This window comes from Leptonotus elevatus, chromosome 8 (genome assembly GCF_054856555.1).
Source record: "Leptonotus elevatus isolate MCC_2025b chromosome 8, RoL_Lele_1.0, whole genome shotgun sequence".
In the NCBI taxonomy this organism is placed as follows: Eukaryota; Metazoa; Chordata; class Actinopteri; order Syngnathiformes; family Syngnathidae; genus Leptonotus; species Leptonotus elevatus.
In genome coordinates this window covers 531729-553545 of record NC_141246.1, presented here as the reverse complement: position 1 = coordinate 553545, position 21817 = coordinate 531729, and the positions used below count along the sequence as shown (strand labels likewise).

Genomic DNA, 21817 nt, shown 5'->3' with positions numbered 1-21817 from the left:
GGACAGAATACCTAAACGTCCCCAAGCTCGTGCTTGGATAATAAATAATAAAAAGCTGAAATTCCTTCTTTTTTTTTTATGAATTTATGTTAATGCATCCTCACAATAAATATTAATATGCAACACGTTTCATACGTCTATAAATCTCTGCCAATGTTTACATTTTCAAATGATCACTTCCACGACATTCATATAGAAAATCACAAATGTTCCACCAACGTTGAGCTTTGTGTCTTCTTTTTAAATTTTTAACTTTTTTTGTCTGCAGTGCAGTTACATAATTAGCAACTTTTATTTACAGTATGACACCAAAAAAGATGCTGCAAGTAAATAGTTTGTTTTTGCGTTTTAACGAATAAGATTCAAACGTGAAACATTTTCCTGTTAGAACATAACTTATCAAAACATCTAACTTACCACATCATAAAGCGAAACGTGTCACATAAAACCAGCACTTTATTGATCACATTTTAACTTGAGATTGTGGCAGCAATGTTTTCAGTAAAAATCGTATTTGCAGAGGAAAAAACAAATCCTCCCGTTCACAAGAAAATACGTATTTTGTGAATGAGAATAACTTTGTTTTATGACGTTGACATCAAAGTTGAGCCAGGGAAGAAAGGTCACCATTTAACAAGTACAAATACAACTCGATTCTGATGACATTATGCCTTTTATTGTGGGGGGAAAAAAAACACCTTTTGATTTTAAAAGACAATTATATTCATCCACCCCCTCGAGAAACAAACAAACACATTGTGTTGTAAAAATAGCAAGAGACTCCAATTTATGCGATGACACATGAAAACCAAACACTTTTTCACTCGAAGCGGTTCAGATAACAGATGGATGAATGTTGTTGTTGTTTTTACACGATCATACACTATAGCACTAAATATAAATAATCTAAAATATGTTCAAATGTCATTGCATAACGTGAATCCTAATAATAAATACACGATCTGCACGGCTAATTAAATCGTGTCTTGTTGTTGATGCTGATAAACAAAATAAGATCAAGCGCTTCTGATAACATTTCTTCTATTAAAAAGTGTAGCATAACACAATATTCCTTTATTGTAAAAACAAGAGTATGTACATTATCGCTAAGCTATCAGATTTCACTGTACACATTTATGGACAATATTCATCATGTACAAATAAACGCTGCTGTTTGATGAAAATGGCTCGTCGGAACGAAGCCATTCGTGATGGCAAACCACCAAACTTCTTTTTCGCAAAATACGCAAGCGTGCAATTGACAATGCGGACCAAAACCGTTTGGAGTGGGCCGAGTCCTTCCAACCTTCTGGAAAATGGACGACATCTTGAGCATTTCAAGGCATTGGAACAATTGGACAATTTGTAAACACGTCATCGATACGTTCCAATGACATTCAAGCTCATTCTTTCAAAAGCAGTTCAACAACATCTTCAAATTTGCAGCATGTTTGAATGACTTCAATATTTCAACCACTTTGCCAAAAACGTTCGAGCGATTTTTCAGTACGATCGAACGATTTCATCACAACATACAAAGACGTCATCAAAACGTTCGAGCGACTTTGCAGCACGCTCGAAAATGTTTACTCCACTTTGGCATGTTGACGCTTCCGTTGCAAAAAAGCTCCACAACAGGTTAACAAAATGGAGGTTGAATTTGATGTCTTCAACTGTCCGTACGCCTCAAACGAGAAAAAGAAGAAAATACATTTGAAATAATCCCGCCAGAATGTCACTTCATTCTTTGTTGGTTTTCCGCATTTAAAACAGATTTTCTTCCATCTTACAATGACACAGCTTGCTTCAACAGCTAATTAGCATTAGCAACACAACAGCTTGCGTGGAAAGTAGAACATGTTTTGGCTCATCACAAAGCGGATTGCTGCCACATCGCAAAAGAAAACAAAATGGCGGATGAATTTCACATTTTAGATCAATTTTGGACGAGTTTGTAATATATTTAGCATTTTAATATGCAACTAAAATAAAAAAAAATCTGTTGATTATTTTGCTGATGAGATTTCATTTTTTCATTCTTATTTTGGAAATTCACAGAAGATGAAAGAAATTTTAAGAATATTTACCCGAGAAGCTGAAACTGCAAATTGGACCATTTTAAATTCAACAAGGTCTCTAAACCATTAATCCATGACCAAAATCAGTAGCGATGAATTTGATAATCGATTAGGTGTTGATCAATCAATTAACCGAAACTTCCTGTTCTAATGTGAAACTGAAGTATTGTGAGTGTGTATGTGACTTTTTATTTTCATTCTGATGTGGCAGCAATATGCGCCGCTCGTTCATGAATCTACAAAAAAGTGCAAAAAATTGACGCCAAAGCACTACTTGAAGCTCCTCAACTCACTTCAAAACAGCGTTACTCGGCACCGCGCTGCCGAAGCAATAGTGACATCGAGAAAAAAAAAAAAGAAGAATCGGCGAGTGGCGAGCAGGCGGCTCGACTTTGCACTCGCCAAAACGTCTGCGTGGCGATCATGCAAGCCAGTCGTTTTTTGTTTTTGCTGGAGCGAGCGTCATACGAAGACCTTGGCCAGGGCGTCGGCCCCCGCGCTGGCGATGTAGCACTTGGCGGGGTGGAAGCTGACGTCCTGGATGGACTCGTCAAACTTCTTGCGGTGCGCCGTGAACTCCTGCACGCACGTCTTGCTGGCCAAGTTCCACACGCGCACCGAGCAGTCGTCACCTCCGCGGCAACAACAACAAACACAACTTCACGTCTTCATCCTGATTCACACCTTTTTTTTGATTCAAGAAATAAGACATCAATCGCCAAAAATGTGAAAAAAAATTTTTTTTTAACAATTTCCTACACTGCTAATTTTTGTTGTACATTTTTTGGGATTGGTGTAAAAAAAAAAAATGGTTGTGTTGAATGAATGAATGTCTTAGTTGCCATTGTAATAAATTACCAAAATTGAAGCACTTCTCACAGTGCATGATAAATGATAAAAAGCACTGAATAATAAATAATCAAATTGGGAAAAACCCTTAAACAATAAAATACCAATATTTTCCAATATTTGTGCTTTTCTTAGTTTTTGATATAATTTTGATTTGATTTCATAGTTTGGTTTTTGCCAATGTTGTCGTATGTAAATGAACAAAACGATAAAAAAAAGTCACATTTTTCTTTAGTTTGTATTTTTTCCCGAAAGTAAATATTTGTTCATGGAAATTTCCATACCTATTCTTTTATTTTTATTTTTTCTTATACGTTATTTGAAAATAATCACTTTTCCCCCAATTTTTATTTATTTAAGTTGTTGTTGCACATGTTTATAAACTGTTTCAAAAAGTCATACTTGTCATTTGTAATAAAAAAAAAATATGTGTGGCAAATTTGTGTCATTTACATTTTTGTACAATTTCCAAAACATGTTATCAATGTGAATTGTACAAATCTTTTACTCATTTTCATTCATGTATACATGTAGTACAATTTCATGTTTTTGTAGTACATATTTTTTTTACATGTTTATAAATGTGTGTAAAAAAATATATATATGTACAATATTTCCTTTTTTTGCATTTTTATGAATTGTTTATTTTTATAAATGTGTGTACAATTTTTCAACATTTATAATATTTATTTTAGAATATTGGCCTTTAACATTTTTTTATTTGAAACACAATGACAATCGATGAAACACTTGAATTTTTGATCCATTTTTGACGGGCGGGCGGGAAACGTGGATGAAAATAGAAAAAGCGGCTTTTGAGCGCTGACTTTTGGAGAGAGTTTTTTTACATGGCAAAAAAACAGCATTGGCTTGAGTGAGAATTATTTCTTGATCTACTTGAAAGCGACGCACTGCAACTTTAACGCATGTGAAGATTTTTTTGTCACACGTCAAGCATACGAATGTTTTTTGTCACGTAGCGACGTAGCGACGTAGCGAGAGGCCACTTACTTCCCGACATGAGGTAAATTCCGTTGGGATCCGCAGCCAGGCTGGTCACAGCGTCCAAGTGCGCCACCATGGAGTGCGCCAGCTTACCTGACGCCAGACCACAACGTCAACAACAACAACAACAACAACAACAACAAGTCGACGGTTCCGCTCGCCGAGACCCGACAGGCATAACGAGCCAATCCGGATGTTTTTGTCTCCAGAGGTTTTATCCCCAGGCAGGCTTTCTGCAGGTGTCATCAAATCTAATTTAAGGTCGTCGTTTTTTTTCATGCAATTTAAAACTCATTTAATGTCCACGTTGTACTGCATACACACACAAACATATTTTTTTATATATATTAGGGCTGTCAGTAGATCACAATTAATTGCATGAGTTCCTGCTCGATTGGCGTTCAATCATAAATTAATAGCAAGTTATATCATGTAAAATAAATACAATTTGTCAGCATTTTCATACTCTCATGGTTAGCAAATACAAATGCGGTCGTATCATTGAGTTCATTTTAAAGTCAGTAATTCATAAAGTCACATAAAAGGAGTGTGAAACTTCAGGCAGATTTCTGCCACTGTGGATTTTTTTAAAATAAAAAAGCATTTTTAATTAAGTGATTAATCGGATTAAAAAAATGTAATGCTCTAATGTCAAATCAAGTATGAACAATCATTTCCATTTTTAAGGCCTCTCGGAATCATATTTGATGCTTCTTAATGCCATTTAAGGCCTTCGTTTGATCAAAATGCATTTTGTCACGAAAGCCGGACATAACGGGCTCCCAAACCAGATTGTAAATATTAAAAATATTTATGGCCAAAAGTCTTCACTTGTTTGTGTCGTGTGCACTCGGAGTGTTAAAGGCGCGTCGTACCCGTGTTGTTGTCAAAGAATCGGATGTGTCGGTCCTCCTGCGCCGTGATGCTGATGGGCAGCGTGGGGTGACTCAGCACTTTGTTGATTTGACGAGGAGCGTCTGAGCAAGCAAAACAAACTCAAATCAACAATCGGCGACAAACGCCGGCAAACTGACAACATTGGAAAGAAAGAAATACAAGTGAACATTTTTAAAACGGACATAAAAATACAATTCAAAAATTTAATACAAAAAATACATGTAAATGCAAATAAAAACATATATATAAATAGACAGATAGATTTATAACCCTAAATACCAAAAACAAGATTAAAAAAATACAAATAAATATTTATTTCCAATTTATATCATTTTGTTGCATTAAATTTTTAAATTATATTTTTTTATATCCGTTTTCATTTTCCCTTTTATTTATTGACCCCGTATTTCTTTCTTTTTAATTTGGGTCCTCCATACGTGTCGGCCTACCGGACGCTCCCGCCGACTCCATCTTGAGGAGCAGCTGCTGAGTCTCCATGTCGAAGACGCCAAGATGGCCTCCGGCGAAGGACGCCACCGCGTGAGCCGGCTCGCTGCTCGACACGTCGACGGAGGTGGGGACGCCGAGTTCTGAAAGGGGTCACAGGTGACGCCCAACGGGACTTGTCAGCGTGTCACGTGATCAAGTTGCATGCAAACATGTAACAACGTGACAAATGAAATGACCGAGATGAAGCGGCGTTTGGATTCATCTCAGTGGGTGGCCATTTTGCTACTTGCCGTCGACTGGAAACGACCAATCACTGCTCAGCTTGCCAACGTCACATGACCAAATTCAACAAGCGGGCGAGCAGAGATGGACGGAAACGGCTTGACGTTGCTGATGTGTTCATATTGCACAACAAAACGTAAATCAAATTGCTGTCGAATGGCTGCATAAAACATATTGTAAAGAACATTTTCTGCTTGACTTCCCCTTGAAAATAAGCAAAAAACATCATTGTAGTGTTTTTCTGCAGCATATTAATAAACATATTACAACATTGGGTATTCAAACAAAAAAAACAAAAAAATCCCCCCAAAATGCAAAATTTTCTCTCTGCTGAAAAGTCAAATGTTAAAGGACAAACAATAAATAAATATAAAATAAATCAAAAAATATATATATATAAATAACATTAAAAAATCCCAAAATATAAAATTTTACGTAACCTAAATAAATAAAATTTCATATAACAAAATAAATAGATATTACAAGACAAAAAAAATCTAATGTTCTGCCAGTAATTCACATCTTTATTGTTGTAAGTGTTCAGACATTTAAAAAAAAAGAAGCAATTTTAATCGTGATGTTTTTTTTTTTAAAGGGACAGTGTAGAATTTCGTGCCATCTAGTGGTGAGCTAAAGAATGCAAATCAGCCTGAAACGAAGCCATCCGAATGCAAACGAGTGGAGACGTTTACCTCCTCTCCGGTTGAAGACGGCGAGCGACGGCGAGACGTCGCCTGCGTTCCACAGACGTACGGTCCCGTCGGCCGAGCAGGAGAGGAGGCGCTGGTGGGCGGAGCTATAGGCCACGCCCCAGACGGCGTCCGTGTGTCCGTGGAGCACCGCCCGCTGGACCGACCGCTCTAAGCACAGCAAACAAAACAAAACAAAAAAAGTCTTCTGGCTGTGAGAGACGTGCATTGTTAACAGCCTTGCTACTTGGACACGCCCCCTTTCAAACATTGTGGCGTACAATGCACAAACACAATTTGAGACCAAGCTGCCATTTCCATTTTGACGCCTCACGCGGCGGCCGCGCGAGTCTCGGCCACTCGGGTTGCCAAAGAAGGTCGCTGCCCCGCCTACCGCCGCACAATTTGCCCGCCACCCATAGCGGAGCATACCGTAGGGGTCGTAGGGGTCACTGTTGTGGCCGGGCACGTTCCAGCACTGGATGGTTCCGTCCACGCCGCCGCTGAAGCACTGCTCGCCGCTGCCGCTCATGGTCACGCACAGAACGGCGCCACTGCCGCGCAACAACACAGGCGGGCAAAACCGTCATTAAAACGGTCACCGCGGCCGATGGGTCGATTGATTGATGGACTCGCCTGTGAGCTCGGAAAGTGTAGATGGGCTCCACGTCCACGGACGCGCACCTAAACACACACAGCAGGTTCTGAGATGGGATCGAGTCGCAAGTCATTTTCATTCGACGGGTCATTAGTTGCCGACAGGCGGCAAACGTCAAAACGTCTGCTTCAAGCTCGACTACAAACGACAAACGACAGGTAGAGCGGGAGCCGACGTCCGCAACCCATGGAATTCAATGTGGGGTTCCCCAAGGTTCCATTTTAGGCCCACTACTTTTTCATCTTCCTTGGGGACGTCATCAGGAAACATGGCGTCAGCTTGCGCGGTTACGCGGACGATACACAGCTGCGCATTGCCGTGTCTTCTTGATAGCCTTTTTTAAATTGTATTTGAGATATTAAGTCATGGATGGCAGAGAATTTCCCACAGGACAAAACTGAGGTTTCAGTTATCGGTCCTGAAGGTCAGAGAGAAACTTTGACCAAAACGACCAGATTTTAAACCCTCACATTGTGCGAAGAACTTTAAATTGGCTGATCACCTCCACCGCCGCCAGTTATGTTTAATAATCGCTTCAATGTCATCATTTTTGTCTGATGTTGTAATGATTTCTGAAATCTGCAAAAAAAATGAGAAAAACAAAAACAATCTTACCAATTTGAAAAGGTGCCATATCGGCCCATCAAGTCGCTTGTCCGATAAATCGGCCGAGCCGTAGCGTTCGAGGCTCGGCGCCAGACGCCGGCCGGCTAATAAAAAGGCGGTTGCCGAAGCGCAATGACGCGAGTGACGCTGACGCTGCTCTGGAGGCGTCTCACTTTTTGGCAGGCGTGGCCTTGTCCAGGTTCCACAGTTTGAGCGTGCCGTCGTCGGAGGCGGTGACCAGGACCGGCTCCACCGGGTGGAAGGCCAGGCCGCGCAGGGCGTCAAAATGGCTGCGCAGCGTGAACTTGGCGTTCCACGTCTTCCTGAGCGCGTCCTGGCTGTTGCTCATCTGCACAACAAGCGCCATCTTCATTCGGGCTCAACAACGTTGAACAACAAGACATTTCCTGCCCTCGATATTGCGATTGCGATCGAATATGCAATTTTAAATGAAAATCTTTTTCCCATGTATAATAATAATAATAATAATAATAAATTAGTCAAATCAATAATAAAAACATTCGTGAGTGATAGCTCCCGAATAAAGAAAAAAAAAAAAAGGAAATCTGAAGACACAATGAGCAAAATGGAGAAAATCCTATAAATCCAAAAACGGAACGGTCCATCTCCAAGTTATAAAAGATGAAACTTCGCGGCCTCACTCGCTTGCGTGGCCCAAGACGCAACGCGAGCACGCCACGCCGTTACCTGATAGGTGAGGCCGTCGGCCTCGTTGGCAACCGTCAGCCCGGCCAGTTCTCCGAGGGCCAGCTCACTGGCCACCGCCTCGTCCACGCGGCCCAGGAGGAAGGACTTCCCGGGAGACGGCAGGAAGGCGGCGCCCTCTACGGGAAGAAACGGTTTTTTCACATTCCGTTATCCAAACCGCTTTTTTTTCCACGCATGTAGAGAATTTATAGAGAAAATCCGCACATATTTGACACGCCCCCCAAATTCTTGAGTTACCAGAGACGTACCGCCAATACCAATAAACCCTTTCCATGAAAATAGGTGCCGACTCCCTCAAAATGATCAAAGAGTAGAAATCGTTGATCGCTCTCTGCTCCCAAATCACTCCAAAGGATTTTGATACCGCGGACTATAAACGTCTCTCCATATGCGGTCGAGTGATTTTGATTACAAACTCAAAGCGAACAGCTGATTGGCCAACCGCCTACCCTCCACTTCCTGTTCGTTGAGTCTGCCGGCAAAGGTGGGCCGGGTTGCGGGCGTCGCCGACGTCTGCATGGCCGGGAGCTCCTCGCCGTCGCGCAAGTTAGCGAGCATGTCCTGCAGCTTGGAGCGGTTTGGGCCTGGAGGCAAACGAGGGCGCATTCACAAGCGCCGCTTTCAACAGAAGAAGAAGAAGAACTTACGCTTGACGCCTTTTTTGCCGCGGCGCTCTCTCCGGTACTCCTCCTTCAGCTGCGCGATCACGCCCGCATCCACGTCCCACGCCACCTCAGTCTCCTTGTCTGCAACAACACGTTAGCATGGTTAGCTTAGCATCCTGCATGCAGATGAATGCCTCTTTCATAATCAAAAATACAATCAACTTGTTAGCATAGCTAGCTTAGCATCCCCGCACACAAGATGCACCGGTCTTATTAATAATATAATCAACAATACAACACATTAGCATAGTTAGCTTGGTATCGCTGTGGAGAAGATGGATGTTGCGCTCCAATGCTACAAGAAATACATTAGCATAGCTAGCTTAGCATCTTTGTGCACAAGATTGACGCCTGTTTAATAATTGAATCAGCATGTTAGCATAATGATTTGTTTTCCATGATATAATCAACAAGATAGCATGGCTAGTTTAGCATTCCTGCATGCAAGTTGGACACCGCCCGCACGCCAGTCATACAATCGGCATGTTAGCGTAGTTAGCTTAGCAAGATGGATGCATCACTGACTGCTGCACTGTGATATGTAGTACACACATTACAACACTGTTTTAGCAATGCTAGCTTAGCATTCCTGAGTACTAATCTTCACAATACTCACTATCCCAGAATATTAGGAACCCATTCAAAATATCAGGAACCATCAGAATATTATTAACGAGTAAAAATATTAAGAACCAGGCACATTATTAAGAACGAGTCAGATCATTAACAAGTCATATTATTAGGAACTGGTCAAAATATTACAAAATGGTCAGAATGTATCAAATATTACCAGTCATAATATTAGGGACAGAAAGTGGAGCAAATATCAGGAACATTTAAAAATATTCAGACTTGGTCAAAAATGTCAGCAAGAGGTCAGAGCATTTGTTACAAGAGACAAAAAGATTAGTAACAGCTGTGCATCGTGCCGTCACCCCATTGGCTGGCGTCCTCTCCGCCATGTGCGTCTTGGCCCGACAGGAAGTCGAAACCCTTGAGGGCCTCCTCGGCGTCCGGGTCGTCGCTGAGCTCGGAGGTCGTCGATGACGGCGTTGGCGACTGCTTCCTCCTCACCATCTTTTTCACATTTTCACAATAAGAGCAACGATAGCGACAGGCGCGCGCGCGCGTGTGTGCGTATGTCGTGCTTTTACATCGAGAACGCTCGCGTCCGGCCCGTCGTCGCCGCTGTCCTCGTCGTCCTCGTCGCTGAAGTCGGCGGCGGCGTTCTCGATCAACTTGAAGGCCTCAAAGATGGCGGCGGAGTGGGAGGAGTCAGCTCTGCTGGGAGAAAAGTAGTCACGTGTGAGCGGGAACACAACCCAAGATGTCAAAACAGGCAAACGATTTGAATTTTCAATCCGATGAATGAGCAATATATCAATTTAAACAACATTGATCATTGACTCGACATTCAACCGCCGCCATTCGTGGGTGACGGGCTGGCCCAGCATGTGGGAATAAAATACATACATAAACAAAATAAAGTCGATCAAAGACACTATTGATTGATCAGACAAATTTAATTTGAATTATAGTCCATCACTATTTTGCTGATCATTTTGTCTAAGTTTACTAATATGCATTGGGGATGTTCAATACCACTTTTTTCAGACCGATACCAGTACGAATGTTCGCTCTTAATACTCACCATTGCCGAGTACCGATACCTCGAGTACTTTTCATGTATAAAATTCCATTTAACAAAACGACCAAAAATTGCGAAAACTTGGTATACTCGGCGCTCGCCGACATCGCTAATGCGCATTTCATTGTAGCTTTGGTTTGGTTGGTTCGTTACAAAATCATAACAAACGGAGAGTGAAAATGACCAAAATGTGTCAACATTGTGTGGGCGTACAATAGGACAGGAGGGCTGGTGAAAAAACAACAACAAAAAAAAAATATTTAAAAAAAATAAAGAGCAATGATGATGACATTTCCGAATGAACAATACTGAGCTCTTAAAAAAAAAAAAAAAAAAAATTAAATAAATAAATAAAAAACAAGTACTTTCATTCCGAAATTGTGTGTGAATGCTGCAATGTGGAATGAAATCATCCAAAACGCAAGCATGTGGAATGATGATATGGAACGAGGTGATCCTTTCCGAGTTGGGAAGGTTGGATTTGGTCAAGAGATGCGGAAACGAGAGGTGGATAAGGCAAAAATGGTCCAAATTTGCCCTTTTAAAATTTGAAATAATTTCGGAGAAAAAACACACAAGGTCTGAATTGTTTGAGAAACTGAGGTTGAATATGTCAACATTTCAAACGTTCTGCTTTTATTCGGAAAATCTGGGGTATAAAAATGAGCTGAAGTTTGTTGTTGGAATTGTGTTGAAAGAATGATGTCCATTTTATTGGTTGGGGGGAAAACAAACATTTGGAATGCTGAAAATCGTTCCAAAGGTGAATGGAATGACACAAACATTTTGACTTGAAAGAAGGTGGATTTAAAAAAGAAAATTGGGAATTGTGTGAAAGTTTCGGCATGACAAGAATGCACTGGATGAATTTCTGGAATATGTTGAAGTTGGAAGAGTTTGAATCCGATGGAAAATGTGCAAGTAGGAGATTAAAAAATAGGAAAGGAGTACAATATGTGTGAATCCTTCCAGCATTCACACGATACCATTTTCACTGCTTGCCTCGTGGGTGCCGCCATATAAGGCCGATCTTCTATAATGTTGCTGTTCTCCGTTTCCCGCCGCCCATCCTACCTGGCCACGCCCCCTCGGGTGCTGTCGACCACGTGTTCTCGGTCCAACGCGATGTCGCGCGTCTCTGGCGTCTCCTCGCCGTCGGCGTCGAGGCCCAACAAGACGCGCACGCGTGGAGACTTCACGTCCAAGATGGCGTCCGCGTAGCCCACTTCCTGTAGGTACCTGATACACACGCGGGATGCCATATTTGCTTTCATCTTCAGCATCAGCATCATCATCGTCATCATCAGTAGGGTCTGACCAATGAATCAGTCGTTGATTTTTTGGGCCAGCTTGTATTGAAAAAAATGATCATAATCAGACGGCGTTTTGCTGATGATGCAATACCGGCATTTTCTCTCTCATGATTCAAGCCAATAAGACAAATTTCCATCTGTTATAAAGTTCAACAGATGTGATAAAACGTATTCAGTCAAACTCATATTTGTCTGTTTTAAGCACTAATTAACACAAGAAAAACTTATTTGACATATTTTAAAATAATCAGCCTATTAATCATTTATCATCATTTTTATTCTGCCAAATATCAGACTCAACATTGGCCTAAAAAAAAATGTTTTATTGGTCGGGCCTGATTTTGAAGACAGCCAAGGATGATCACAAAGTTGAAGATGGAAGCGAACGCCTCACATGAACTAATAATGGACCCCAATCAAATAGTTGAATCTGACAACTTTCCTAAAAGGCATTTGATGGCACTTTTCACTTATTTTCTAAATACATCACAGAGGACTATCTTGCAAGATTATGGCCAACATTAGCTTCCAAAGTTGGTTTCCAACATCAACTTGAACGTGTTCGCTTCTGAAGACATCTTCCAGGTGTTACTTAGAATTTGTCCAGCATCAGCTGCGACATTAGCTTTGGCATTCGATTCTGATGCTAGCTTCCCTTATTAGTGTTAGAGTAGACAATATTTGTATTCTACTCTTTGCGTGTTCAATTAACTGAATGGTGAGATTCTGGTGAAGAAGTCCCTTTGCAAAGGTATCATTAAAACAGAAGCTTCTGATGACAAAAGGCTGATGACACTGAAGCCGTGTTCTATCAGGTTGTCTGTCTCGTCCAACGTGGGGCATCAATACTTATACAAAAGTGGGAGAATACGAAAAGTCTCCTCCTCCCATCAGCCCACAATACATTTGTTTACAACTCAGTAAAAACAAGAGAATTCCTCTCTCCTCCCTTCTGCAAGTTCCCATAGCTATAAATCAGATTAGAGAAAAACAATCATACATCAGCCTGTCTCTTTCGGAAGAGACAGGCACCAGACACACACTCCCTTATTTTCTCAGGAGTGTGAGACAGATAAGAATGCAATTCTATTCATTGAGCCATACTGAGTTAACTAAATCCAAAACGGCTAAAATATAAATTGAAACTGAAAAACAATGTTAATAACTTAACATTAGCTTCCAATCCCCGCTTGTGAAGTTAGCTGCTAATTAACGCGACAGCCGAACAGCTTCAACTTCCGACGTCAGTTTTCAACATTAGCTTTCAATGTTAGTTTCAAGATAAGCGTAATCAATTTCAGAAGTTAGCTTCCGACATTAGCTCTAAAATGAGTTTGCGACAATGGCTTCTGAACTCGGCTGCAAAGACCAACATTAGCTTCTGAAAATGGCTTCAACATTAGCTTCCAATGCTACCTTGCCAGGTTAGCGTCTAGCATGACCATCAGAAGAAGACCATCATTTGCTCTGCACATTAGCTCCAGAGTTAGCCTCCGATTAGGGCTGCACGATTGTTGTGTTCTGTATTTTGAAGTATTTTCTAGCATTAGCTTCCAATGTTAGTTTCCACAAATGTGGCTGTAGCAGACACGTCCGGCTACGCTGTTAGCATGTATGAGTGGATTCAACAAGATTGAAGATAGACAAAAGATGAGTAATTGCATCAAAGCAATAACAATTCTGCCTGCTACATTGTCGTCAATTGTTATTCTTACTTTGTTTTTTGAGTGTTATAAAAAGCTCAGACTGACCTCAGTGGCGAGAAGTGGCTCGTAAGTCATCGACTAACTTCACTGTCATTTGTTCACATGTGAAGACACCCCCCAAAGACCGTCCACCGCCCTCCTCCCCGGCGCCCCCAGTACCAGCCGGTGTCATCCATTTCTTGGTGCCAACCACAACAAGAATCCTTTCACTCACGCTCGCGCACACAAGCACACACACACACACACACACGGAGCATTTGTGTGAACGCATCTAAAAGTGGGCCTACAATATGAAACATTTTGGTGAAAATTTCAAAGCATTTCCAGGTGTGTATGTGTGTATTTTCCCTGGCACAGGCACCACTTCATCGCTGGCCCTCACAATTACACTTGTTCGCGGATCCGTGCATGCAGCGGGCACACACAATCAATGCCTTAGTACGGTTAGCTTAGCGATCCGTGAAGACAATCAACCCATTGCTATGGTTAGCTTGAACGTCGCACTGTGTAATAAAACCACCAACAGGTTAGCTTAGCATTACAATACACTCGACTAGAATTCCTGCACACAAGACCAATGTCGCACTCCAGTAATGCTGCCAACAAATTAGCATGTTAGCTTAAAAAACATTCCAACAACACAATCATCCTATTATCATAATTCTCTTAAAATTCTTGCGCAAAATGGATGCTGCTCTCCAAAAACAACAACAGGTTAGCATGGTTAGCTTATCACAGTAACAATATCACAGTTATCTTAAAATATCTTAACACGGTGTGGGATTATGTAAATGAGCCCAATTAGGCATATGTGTGTGTGTGCGTGCACGCGTACTGACTGTGTGAGGAGCTGCCGTCCTTGCGTCCAACTCAACTGATGGCTGCTGTTCAAAGGCGTGTCCACGTCGTTGGCCTCGTCTGACACACGCACACACACACACACACAGAATGTTAGTGTTTGTGACGATGATGATGACCTCATCTTCCTCCTTGTTGGTCCAGATGTGTCCACACATCACATGCTTGAGCGGGAGTACACGTTGACGCGCGTTTCTGTGTGTACATGCGAGTGTGCGTGTGCGTGTGCGCGTGTCGGTCACCTGAATCGTAACTGGGCGCTTTGACGTCTCCTTGGATTAACTCCGTGCCGTACTTCAGTTTGTGATGTTTGGATCTACACACACACACACACACAAACAAATAATAAATTCAATAATACAGTGTTCGACAAGCCATTCCTTATGAAAGCATTAAGGTTAAATAAAATAAATAAATAAAGAGCAGTGCAGTAAAAATGCTAATAATAATGATTGAGCATTATTTTTTAAATGGATAAAAGGTCAAAATATTAAATATTAAATATTTTAAAAGTTGTAAAAATAAAAATAAAGAAGGATTTGAAAACAAAATAAAAAGTAATGACTTTGATTTGATCTTTATTTGTCGGGAACAAATAGTAAAAAAACATTTTTTTTAAAGGTCATAGGTCACATTAAATTACATTTGATTAAATATACAAAATTATATGAATTTAATTGAATTCTTAAATTGCTTCTTCTTTTTTTTTTTGACGGTAATTATTATTACTTATTAAGATCTTTATTGCTGCAAGGGACCCAAAATGACGTTATTTAATCCATTACAGACTGTTAAAACTCAATCAGCCAATTAATCAGTTATCGGAATTTCATTCTACCAAATACCAGAATTGGTTTCGTCCTATTAAAAAAATAAAAAATAAAAATCAGTCAGGCCCAAATTTGCTGATTTTAAAGTTGTAGATTAAAATTTAATTTCTTGTTTGGCGTCTCACAAGAACGAGTGTGTCAAACTTTTTTTTTTTTTTTTTTAGTTCCATTTGAACCCAAATATGACATAAACGCATCAAAAATAATGAATAAACTCGTTGTGAAGTCAGAGGCCAGGAAAAATAAGATATGATATTTACTTGGTAAGAATTTTTTTGCAATATGTTTTTTTTTTTATCTTTAAGACAATTTGCAATGTTCTTTTTTTCTTTTTTTTTTACATCACGTGAATGTTGATTATTTGTTTTGGAAATGACGCGTGGGCCGGATCTGGCCCCGGAGCCGGCAGTTTGACACCTGCGCTCAACAAGAGCTCATACACTGGTTTTATCATTTTGTGGACCTCCGCCAAGGACCCTCCATGTGTGCGTGCGTGCGTGCGTGCGTGCGTGCGTGCGCTGACCTCTCCTGTTTGAGGGCGTACTCGAGCATCCCGATGCGTCTCAGCAGGTCTTTCTTCAGGTTGTGGTGACCTCGCCGCTCCCCCTGCAGGAAGGCGATCTGAGCCTGACCGCAACAACACAAACGGCCGTCACAACCTTCGCTGACATGCTCAAAAATCCAAAACCAACGCCGCAAAGCACAAAAATGGGACAAATGGAGTTTCGGTTGTACAAAAAATAGCGCTTTGCTGCCATCTCGTGGCATCTTAGGGGCCAAGAAACCATGTGGAAGTGAGTTGAGGAGTTTCATTTAGACAAACATGGTCTTTTCATGAGTTGCGTCAGGAACAATTCCCTGTTGGTGCGCTTGCGTCAAATCTGCATTTCATTGCCTTGCGACTGATGACTTTTTTGCGTTTCTTTGCTTTGTGTGACGAGGATGACGATGATAACGGATCGCCGATGATGACCTCCTTTCCAGCAGAAAGTTTATTCTGGGAGCAGCGACGCGTTCTGTAGCTTCTCAACAACTTCAAAATCAAAGAAGAAGAAGAAACACACAGGACGAGAAAAGCTGTACAACAAATCCAATTAATCGAATGAATACAGCAAACACAAGTTGGCGATATCGCTGCGTCTTTGTCGGCCATGTTGGGTTTTACCCTCAAATTGAGCGATGAACAACAGACCTTCATAAAAGCTTTTGCGGTTGCGCTTACACGATATTGCACTTAATCGCAACCAATAAATTCGATTGTTCACATGATAAATATCATCAGACTGTTTTCCCTCCGAATGAAAGAAATTGGAGAATATTGACTGATGATTTGGACCATTTTAAGTTCAACAACTTTGGTTCACCAAAAAATGGTTGTCAATTAACTTGACATTTGTTGATTAATTGTTGCACCTCTCGTGTGTTATTGAGCAACTTGTGTTACTGCTGCCCTCAAGCAACTTTTATCACCGAACTCGCCTTGAATTGTTGCATATTTCCGAACATATTTGAACGAAACGCACACATCGGTGTCAGAAAGAAACGCGGACGACATTATCGGGTCGGCGAGGGTGTTGTTCTTCCTTCGGCGTTGCCCTGAGCGACGCAGAAAGTCCTTTTCATTGGAATAATAAGCATTGAATTCCATATCCGTGTTAGGTTTCACAACCGATGCTGCGTCGCCGTCACGCTGGGCGACGCAGCATCAGCAGGAGGTTGAACGCTGACTAAAGTACAAATATTGAGTTCAATGTCGACTTTAGCGACGGCCGAACTCATTGCTGGTTCCTTCCGCGTCCACAGAACGTTCTGGCGGTGATTTAATCGGAACATTCGCCGGTCGTGAGCTCGCGCAATTCCGCTCCGCCGATTTTTCTATCAAGTCCGGTCCGCATCACTGTCACGTCAACAGTACCTGCAGTTCGGAGCGCTCCACGTCCCACTGGGCCCGGTCCACCTCGTAGCGGGCCCACTCGTGCTGGAGGAAGTGAAGGATGCCCGGGATGCTGTAATGAGCCCGAGCCGCCTCTCCGTCGCCGGCCGGCGGGGCTTTGGCGGCGCCGCCCCCGCCGGCCAAGCCGAGGAGCACCGCCGGGCCCGCCTGCTCGTCCATGGCCGGCCGGAGAGAGCTCGTCTCGCGGCTCGGCTTAAGGCTGGCGGCGGCCGCGACGGGGTTGGAGCCTCGGTTCCGTCCAACCGCCGTCCGCTGACAGCGACGCTCGGCAGTGGTTCTGAACCGCGGAAGACGTCATCAAGCTGGCGAACGAAAACGACGCCACAACAACACTTCCGGTCAGGACTTTCACGCTGATGGTTTTTTTTTTTTGGGCTGTGTTTATAACCTTTGTCAAACCAGAGATGCTAGCATCAAGCATGGAATATATTTATGTATTTAAACACGTTTTTAATTATAGGTGTATAATATGTCATACAAAAAGTATACCAGTCTAAGCCCCGCCCCTTCGGCGACCACCGTCAAACGTATGCGTGTGTGCGTGCGTGCGTGCGAGGCAGCCGCCACGTGCTAATCAGCTGACCCGCCGCAGGCGAGAGGCGTGCGCGCGCGCGTGTATTTAAACTGGCGGCTGGGCGCGCGCTTTCGTACACGCGCACCGCTCGTCGTCATGCCTCCGCTGGAAAGAAGCCAGCAGCTGCACAGCAAACCCTTCAAGCAGAGGAAAAGCTTCGGTAAGTCGAACAAACGACGCTGACGAGGAGGCGAACGTGTTTTTTGTGTGTGTTTTGTTTCAACTTGTTTTGCATCGTGTGCAGCCACCAGGAAGCAAGAAGTGGCGGGAATCCGCTCCAAATTCCCCAACAAGATCCCGGTGAGTAATCAAGTATCCAGCTTGTTTGTTTGTTTGTTTGTTTTTGTATTGTGTTGCTTCGCTTAGTATTTTGTTACTGGTTATTTTACTTTGAGTGTATGTTTTTCTGCTTTGGGTCGCGGCTCACCTGTTTGCTGTGCAGGCTCACGTGACGTTTGCACAGCAAATGTTGTTATCATAAAAATCTTGTGTGGTGGAAGCACATGTATTGCAAAGTCTGTTTTTGACTTCTTTCCCTTTCAAACGCTTATTGGAGAGGACCAAAAATACAAAAATAAATGAAAAAGTGCAAATAAAAATATAATTAAAAACATTAATACAAAAAAAATGGAAATATCTATCAATCCCAAAAACATTTTTATTTTTTTATTTTTTATTTTATTGTTTGAATTAGTTATGTTTTGATTTTCACTTTTAGTCTTTCATTCATTTTTAATTGTGGCAGTTTTGGTTCTCCATATTTTAGATCCTCACTGACAAAACAAACTGAAAAAAAGCCATAATTCAAACTCACCAGAATGCTAATCAATGGCTGAAATGTTTGAAAACAAATCTTGGTGGCTTATCCCCACTTATTCAAGATTTTTATTTTGAAATATTGGGTTTCAATTAGTTGACTTTTTTTTTCTTTTCTTTTTACCCAAGAGTACGTTTGAGTGCTTGAACTGCATTTTTGCCATAAATGTACTTTGTAAAAGTGTGACTAGTTTTACTGAATAACTTTTGACACATGACTTTCTGTCTTCAGGTGATTATCGAGCGCTATGAGCGGGAAAAATTTCTTCCTCCTTTGGACAAAACCAAGTTTCTTGTTCCTCACGAGCTCACCATGAACCAGTTTGTCACCATCATCAGGTAACCTTATTACGATACAATAAAAAAATGTGAATTGCCTAGTACCTGGCGATTCAATCCGTATCACGATTAATAGGTCACGAATCGATTAGATACTGATTAATCGTGATACAATTATTTAAGTTGATTATTGCGATTTTTTTTATTTTGAAAATACTAACAGTAATGGTAGACAAATGAAGCTTCATATGAAGCACTTGTGATAGTTTGACTCCTCTAGATGACATCTTGGTTTAAATGTGCTAGCTAGCTAAACGACTAACCAGACAGACGAAGCTTCGTGACACACTTGTGATATTTTTTGACTCCTCTAGATGGCACTCTTGGTTTAAAAGCTAACCTCGAGGTTTTGTGGAATATTTCCATCAAAAATTGAAGTTTAAAAATCGATTTGGCCGCATACTATATGAGAAATGTGCACGGTAATATCGCGATCAAAACCGCCCTAAACTAAATTTAAAGAAAAGAAAGAAATTCAAACTGTCAAAACTGACGCCCGTGCTCGCTTTACATTTGGAAATATTTGACTTTGGTGTCCAGACGCCACCGTCGTTAGTCGCATGCCTCCACGTGGTGCAGGGTCATCATCCCACGTTGCCGTGTGACCCGAGACATTGGCCCATTGACGTCCAGCCACGAGTGGAATGCGGCCCTCGTGCTGCCTCGCGTCTCGTCGCTGCCTCGTTGAGGAGTTGTCAATTTTGACCTCGCGTGACCTTTTCACACGAGGCTCCGTTTTGGCGGCTGTGCGCGGCCTGCTGCGTCTCGGACCCCGTGCGGATAACTTGGCAGGTGAGACCGGGCTGGTGGATCTGCCGGAGGGAGGGCTGCGCAGCTGTGGGTGTCATCACAGCAGACTTTGCCCTTGGTCGATCAAAGCGGCTCAATTCATTGCCTTTCCAAAAGAGCTGTCAAAATTAATCGAGTCATCTATTATCAAATTAATTGAAAATTATTTTTAACTGTAGTTTTTTGGAGCACTTTTAAATTAAAATTGCCCAAATCCTCTGTCGGCATATCAACAGTAATTGTTCACCAATTTCTGTCGTCCTTGATGAAAGCAGACTTGTCTTCTGCGTTTAATCAAAAGAAGACATTTGCAAACATCTGTTTTGACTTTGGTAAACGATGACCAAATCGGTAGCAGAGTTGCAACATCAATCACCTTTTATTTATTTATTTATTTATCACTATACGAATACCAAGTACAAATTAAACAATGTGGGAAAATACACTTCAATGCAAAATTCAAATGAATTTGATGAATCAATTCTGAAAATATTGGATGGTGTCGGCCCTACTTCTAAATGTGGCGTGGGTCGTCGTGCACTCGTTTCCACGTGGGAGTTTGGATCCACCGAGCTTTAGCAATTTGTCGTGATCTTAGTCGAAGAAAATTTCAAAAATCTAAAATGACTTTTTCCAAAATTTTAGACTTATGAAATTCCTCAAACGAAGTGTTTTCATTTTGATATTAAAGGCTTTTAATGTGCACATTTTTTGTTCTGCTTGAAAAAACTAATCTTTACAAAAGTTTAAAAATCCATAGACAATTGCATTTCCCCCAAAAAATTCTGCAAACAATTCAATTTTAAACTACTAATAAAAAAAATTGGCTGTAAAACCTGAAAGTGTGACCAAGCACGCTGAAAAGCATGTTATCTGCTTGTGCTGCCCCCCCCCGCCCCCCTCCCGCCAGGAACCGCATGGCGCTGCTGCCCTCGCAGGCCTTCTACCTGCTGGTGAACAACAGCGGCCTGGCCAGCATGACGCTGAGCATGGCTCAAGTCTACGGGGACCACCAGGACGACGACGGCTTCCTCTACATGACTTACGCCTCGCAGGAGATGTTTGGACAACAACTTTAGCACACAAAACAAAACCCCCGCCATGTATATAATGTTTTGTGGATTTTAATAAATAAATCTTATGTACACATTACCACCTTTTTATGTTGTCAACAATGAATGATTAAAATGTGATATAACTCCAATGGCAGGTTTCAGTCTTTTAGCATTTTTCTCATGCACACCAAAAAAAAAGTCAGTTCACAATCACAATTCTGCAATTGTAACATGACCAAACTTTGAAAACAGGTGAGCTGTTACCTGAGCAACTGACTTTTTTTTTTTTTTTTTTCAGTCAACATGTGACAAAATGGTCGCCCCAAGCGAGTCCCCCCCCCCCCCCAAAAAAAATTATTTTTCAATATTTGTCGTTTACACTAGCCGGGGCACATGAAACATAGTCAAAAATGTTGGGTTGATTTCCCCTTTCAAGAAAAATGGCATATAAAGGTCTTTGTAAGTACTTCAGCTGATATCGGCCTGAACAAGTGGAATCGAACGTCCTGAATTCTAATGGGGTGCGCGAGCACTGGAAATTGAAAAGTGCACTCCAGTTCAGTCTCTTCCGTTGAAATTAAGTCCGCTGACAAGATAGCGACCCAGGCAGGACTTCAAAATAAAAGTCTTGCTATATCCATGTAAGGTATTTGTTTGGCTTTTACTTTATAGTCAACCTTGCATAGAACCCTAGCAACAGCCGTTGTAGCGGCTAGCTTAACTAGCTAATGCTACGTTTGCTGTGAAGCGATCTCCGTCGCTGCGCCATAGCGACCGCGGTCCAAAAGATGACAAAAATACACATGAATGAATTTTGCCCAGATGTGCTGTCGGTCTTTAAGTTCATCCATGAGGTCAAAGGGCCAGGCGGGGAAAAAAGAAGAAGCACCAAACAAAACAACGGCGGTGCTCATTTGAGAACGATGCTAAAATGTACATCTGTAATGTATCCTTGATTGTAATCTACACAACAGTTAACATTTTTGTTTTATTTGATATTGAATTAATTCAATGACTAATTACGAGG

General features: G+C 41.7%; 2 protein-coding genes across 3 annotated transcripts; one reads left to right on the top strand and one right to left on the bottom strand.

Moving 5' to 3' along the window:
• Positions 1–438: 438 nt before the first annotated feature.
• Positions 439–17550, bottom strand: LOC147169095 (striatin-like). 2 transcript variants are annotated; one of them, XM_086081835.1, is made up of 18 exons: positions 17179–17550; positions 15787–15890; positions 14676–14749; positions 14415–14493; positions 11631–11795; positions 10063–10192; positions 9844–9985; positions 8891–8989; positions 8693–8827; positions 8223–8359; positions 7688–7863; positions 6887–6934; positions 6683–6804; positions 6254–6421; positions 5279–5419; positions 4808–4909; positions 3939–4025; positions 439–2710 (listed from the first exon to the last, which is right to left on the bottom strand). In XM_086081835.1, the coding sequence occupies exons 1-18, from the start codon at positions 17374–17376 to the stop codon at positions 2541–2543; spliced, it is 2277 nt and encodes a 758-aa protein (XP_085937961.1). In that variant the 5' UTR covers positions 17377–17550; the 3' UTR covers positions 439–2540. The 2 variants fall into 2 exon arrangements, with proteins under 2 accessions (XP_085937961.1, XP_085937962.1); XM_086081836.1 differs by having other exon boundaries at positions 10063–10189; positions 17179–17549.
• map1lc3c (microtubule-associated protein 1 light chain 3 gamma) lies at positions 17325–20939 on the top strand. Its single transcript, XM_086081839.1, has 4 exons — positions 17325–17951; positions 18036–18091; positions 18840–18946; positions 20646–20939. The coding sequence occupies exons 1-4, from the start codon at positions 17888–17890 to the stop codon at positions 20812–20814; spliced, it is 396 nt and encodes a 131-aa protein (XP_085937965.1). The 5' UTR covers positions 17325–17887; the 3' UTR covers positions 20815–20939.
• Positions 20940–21817: the final 878 nt, after the last annotated feature.

Coding starts and splice junctions, on each gene's coding strand:
- map1lc3c (XM_086081839.1), top strand. CDS start 17,888: ATGCCTCCGCTGGAAAGAAGCCAGCAGCTGCACAGCAAACCCTTCAAG. Junction 17,952..18,035: donor CAAGCAGAGGAAAAGCTTCG/GTAAGTCGAACA, acceptor CATCGTGTGCAG/CCACCAGGAAGCAAGAAGTG. Junction 18,947..20,645: donor CAGTTTGTCACCATCATCAG/GTAACCTTATTA, acceptor CCCTCCCGCCAG/GAACCGCATGGCGCTGCTGC.
- LOC147169095 (XM_086081835.1), bottom strand. CDS start 17,376: ATGGACGAGCAGGCGGGCCCGGCGGTGCTCCTCGGCTTGGCCGGCGGG. Junction 10,193..11,630: donor ACCCGAGGGGGCGTGGCCAG/GTAGGATGGGCG, acceptor CTTTTCTCCCAG/CAGAGCTGACTCCTCCCACT. Junction 9,986..10,062: donor CGGACGCGAGCGTTCTCGAT/GTAAAAGCACGA, acceptor AATGTGAAAAAG/ATGGTGAGGAGGAAGCAGTC.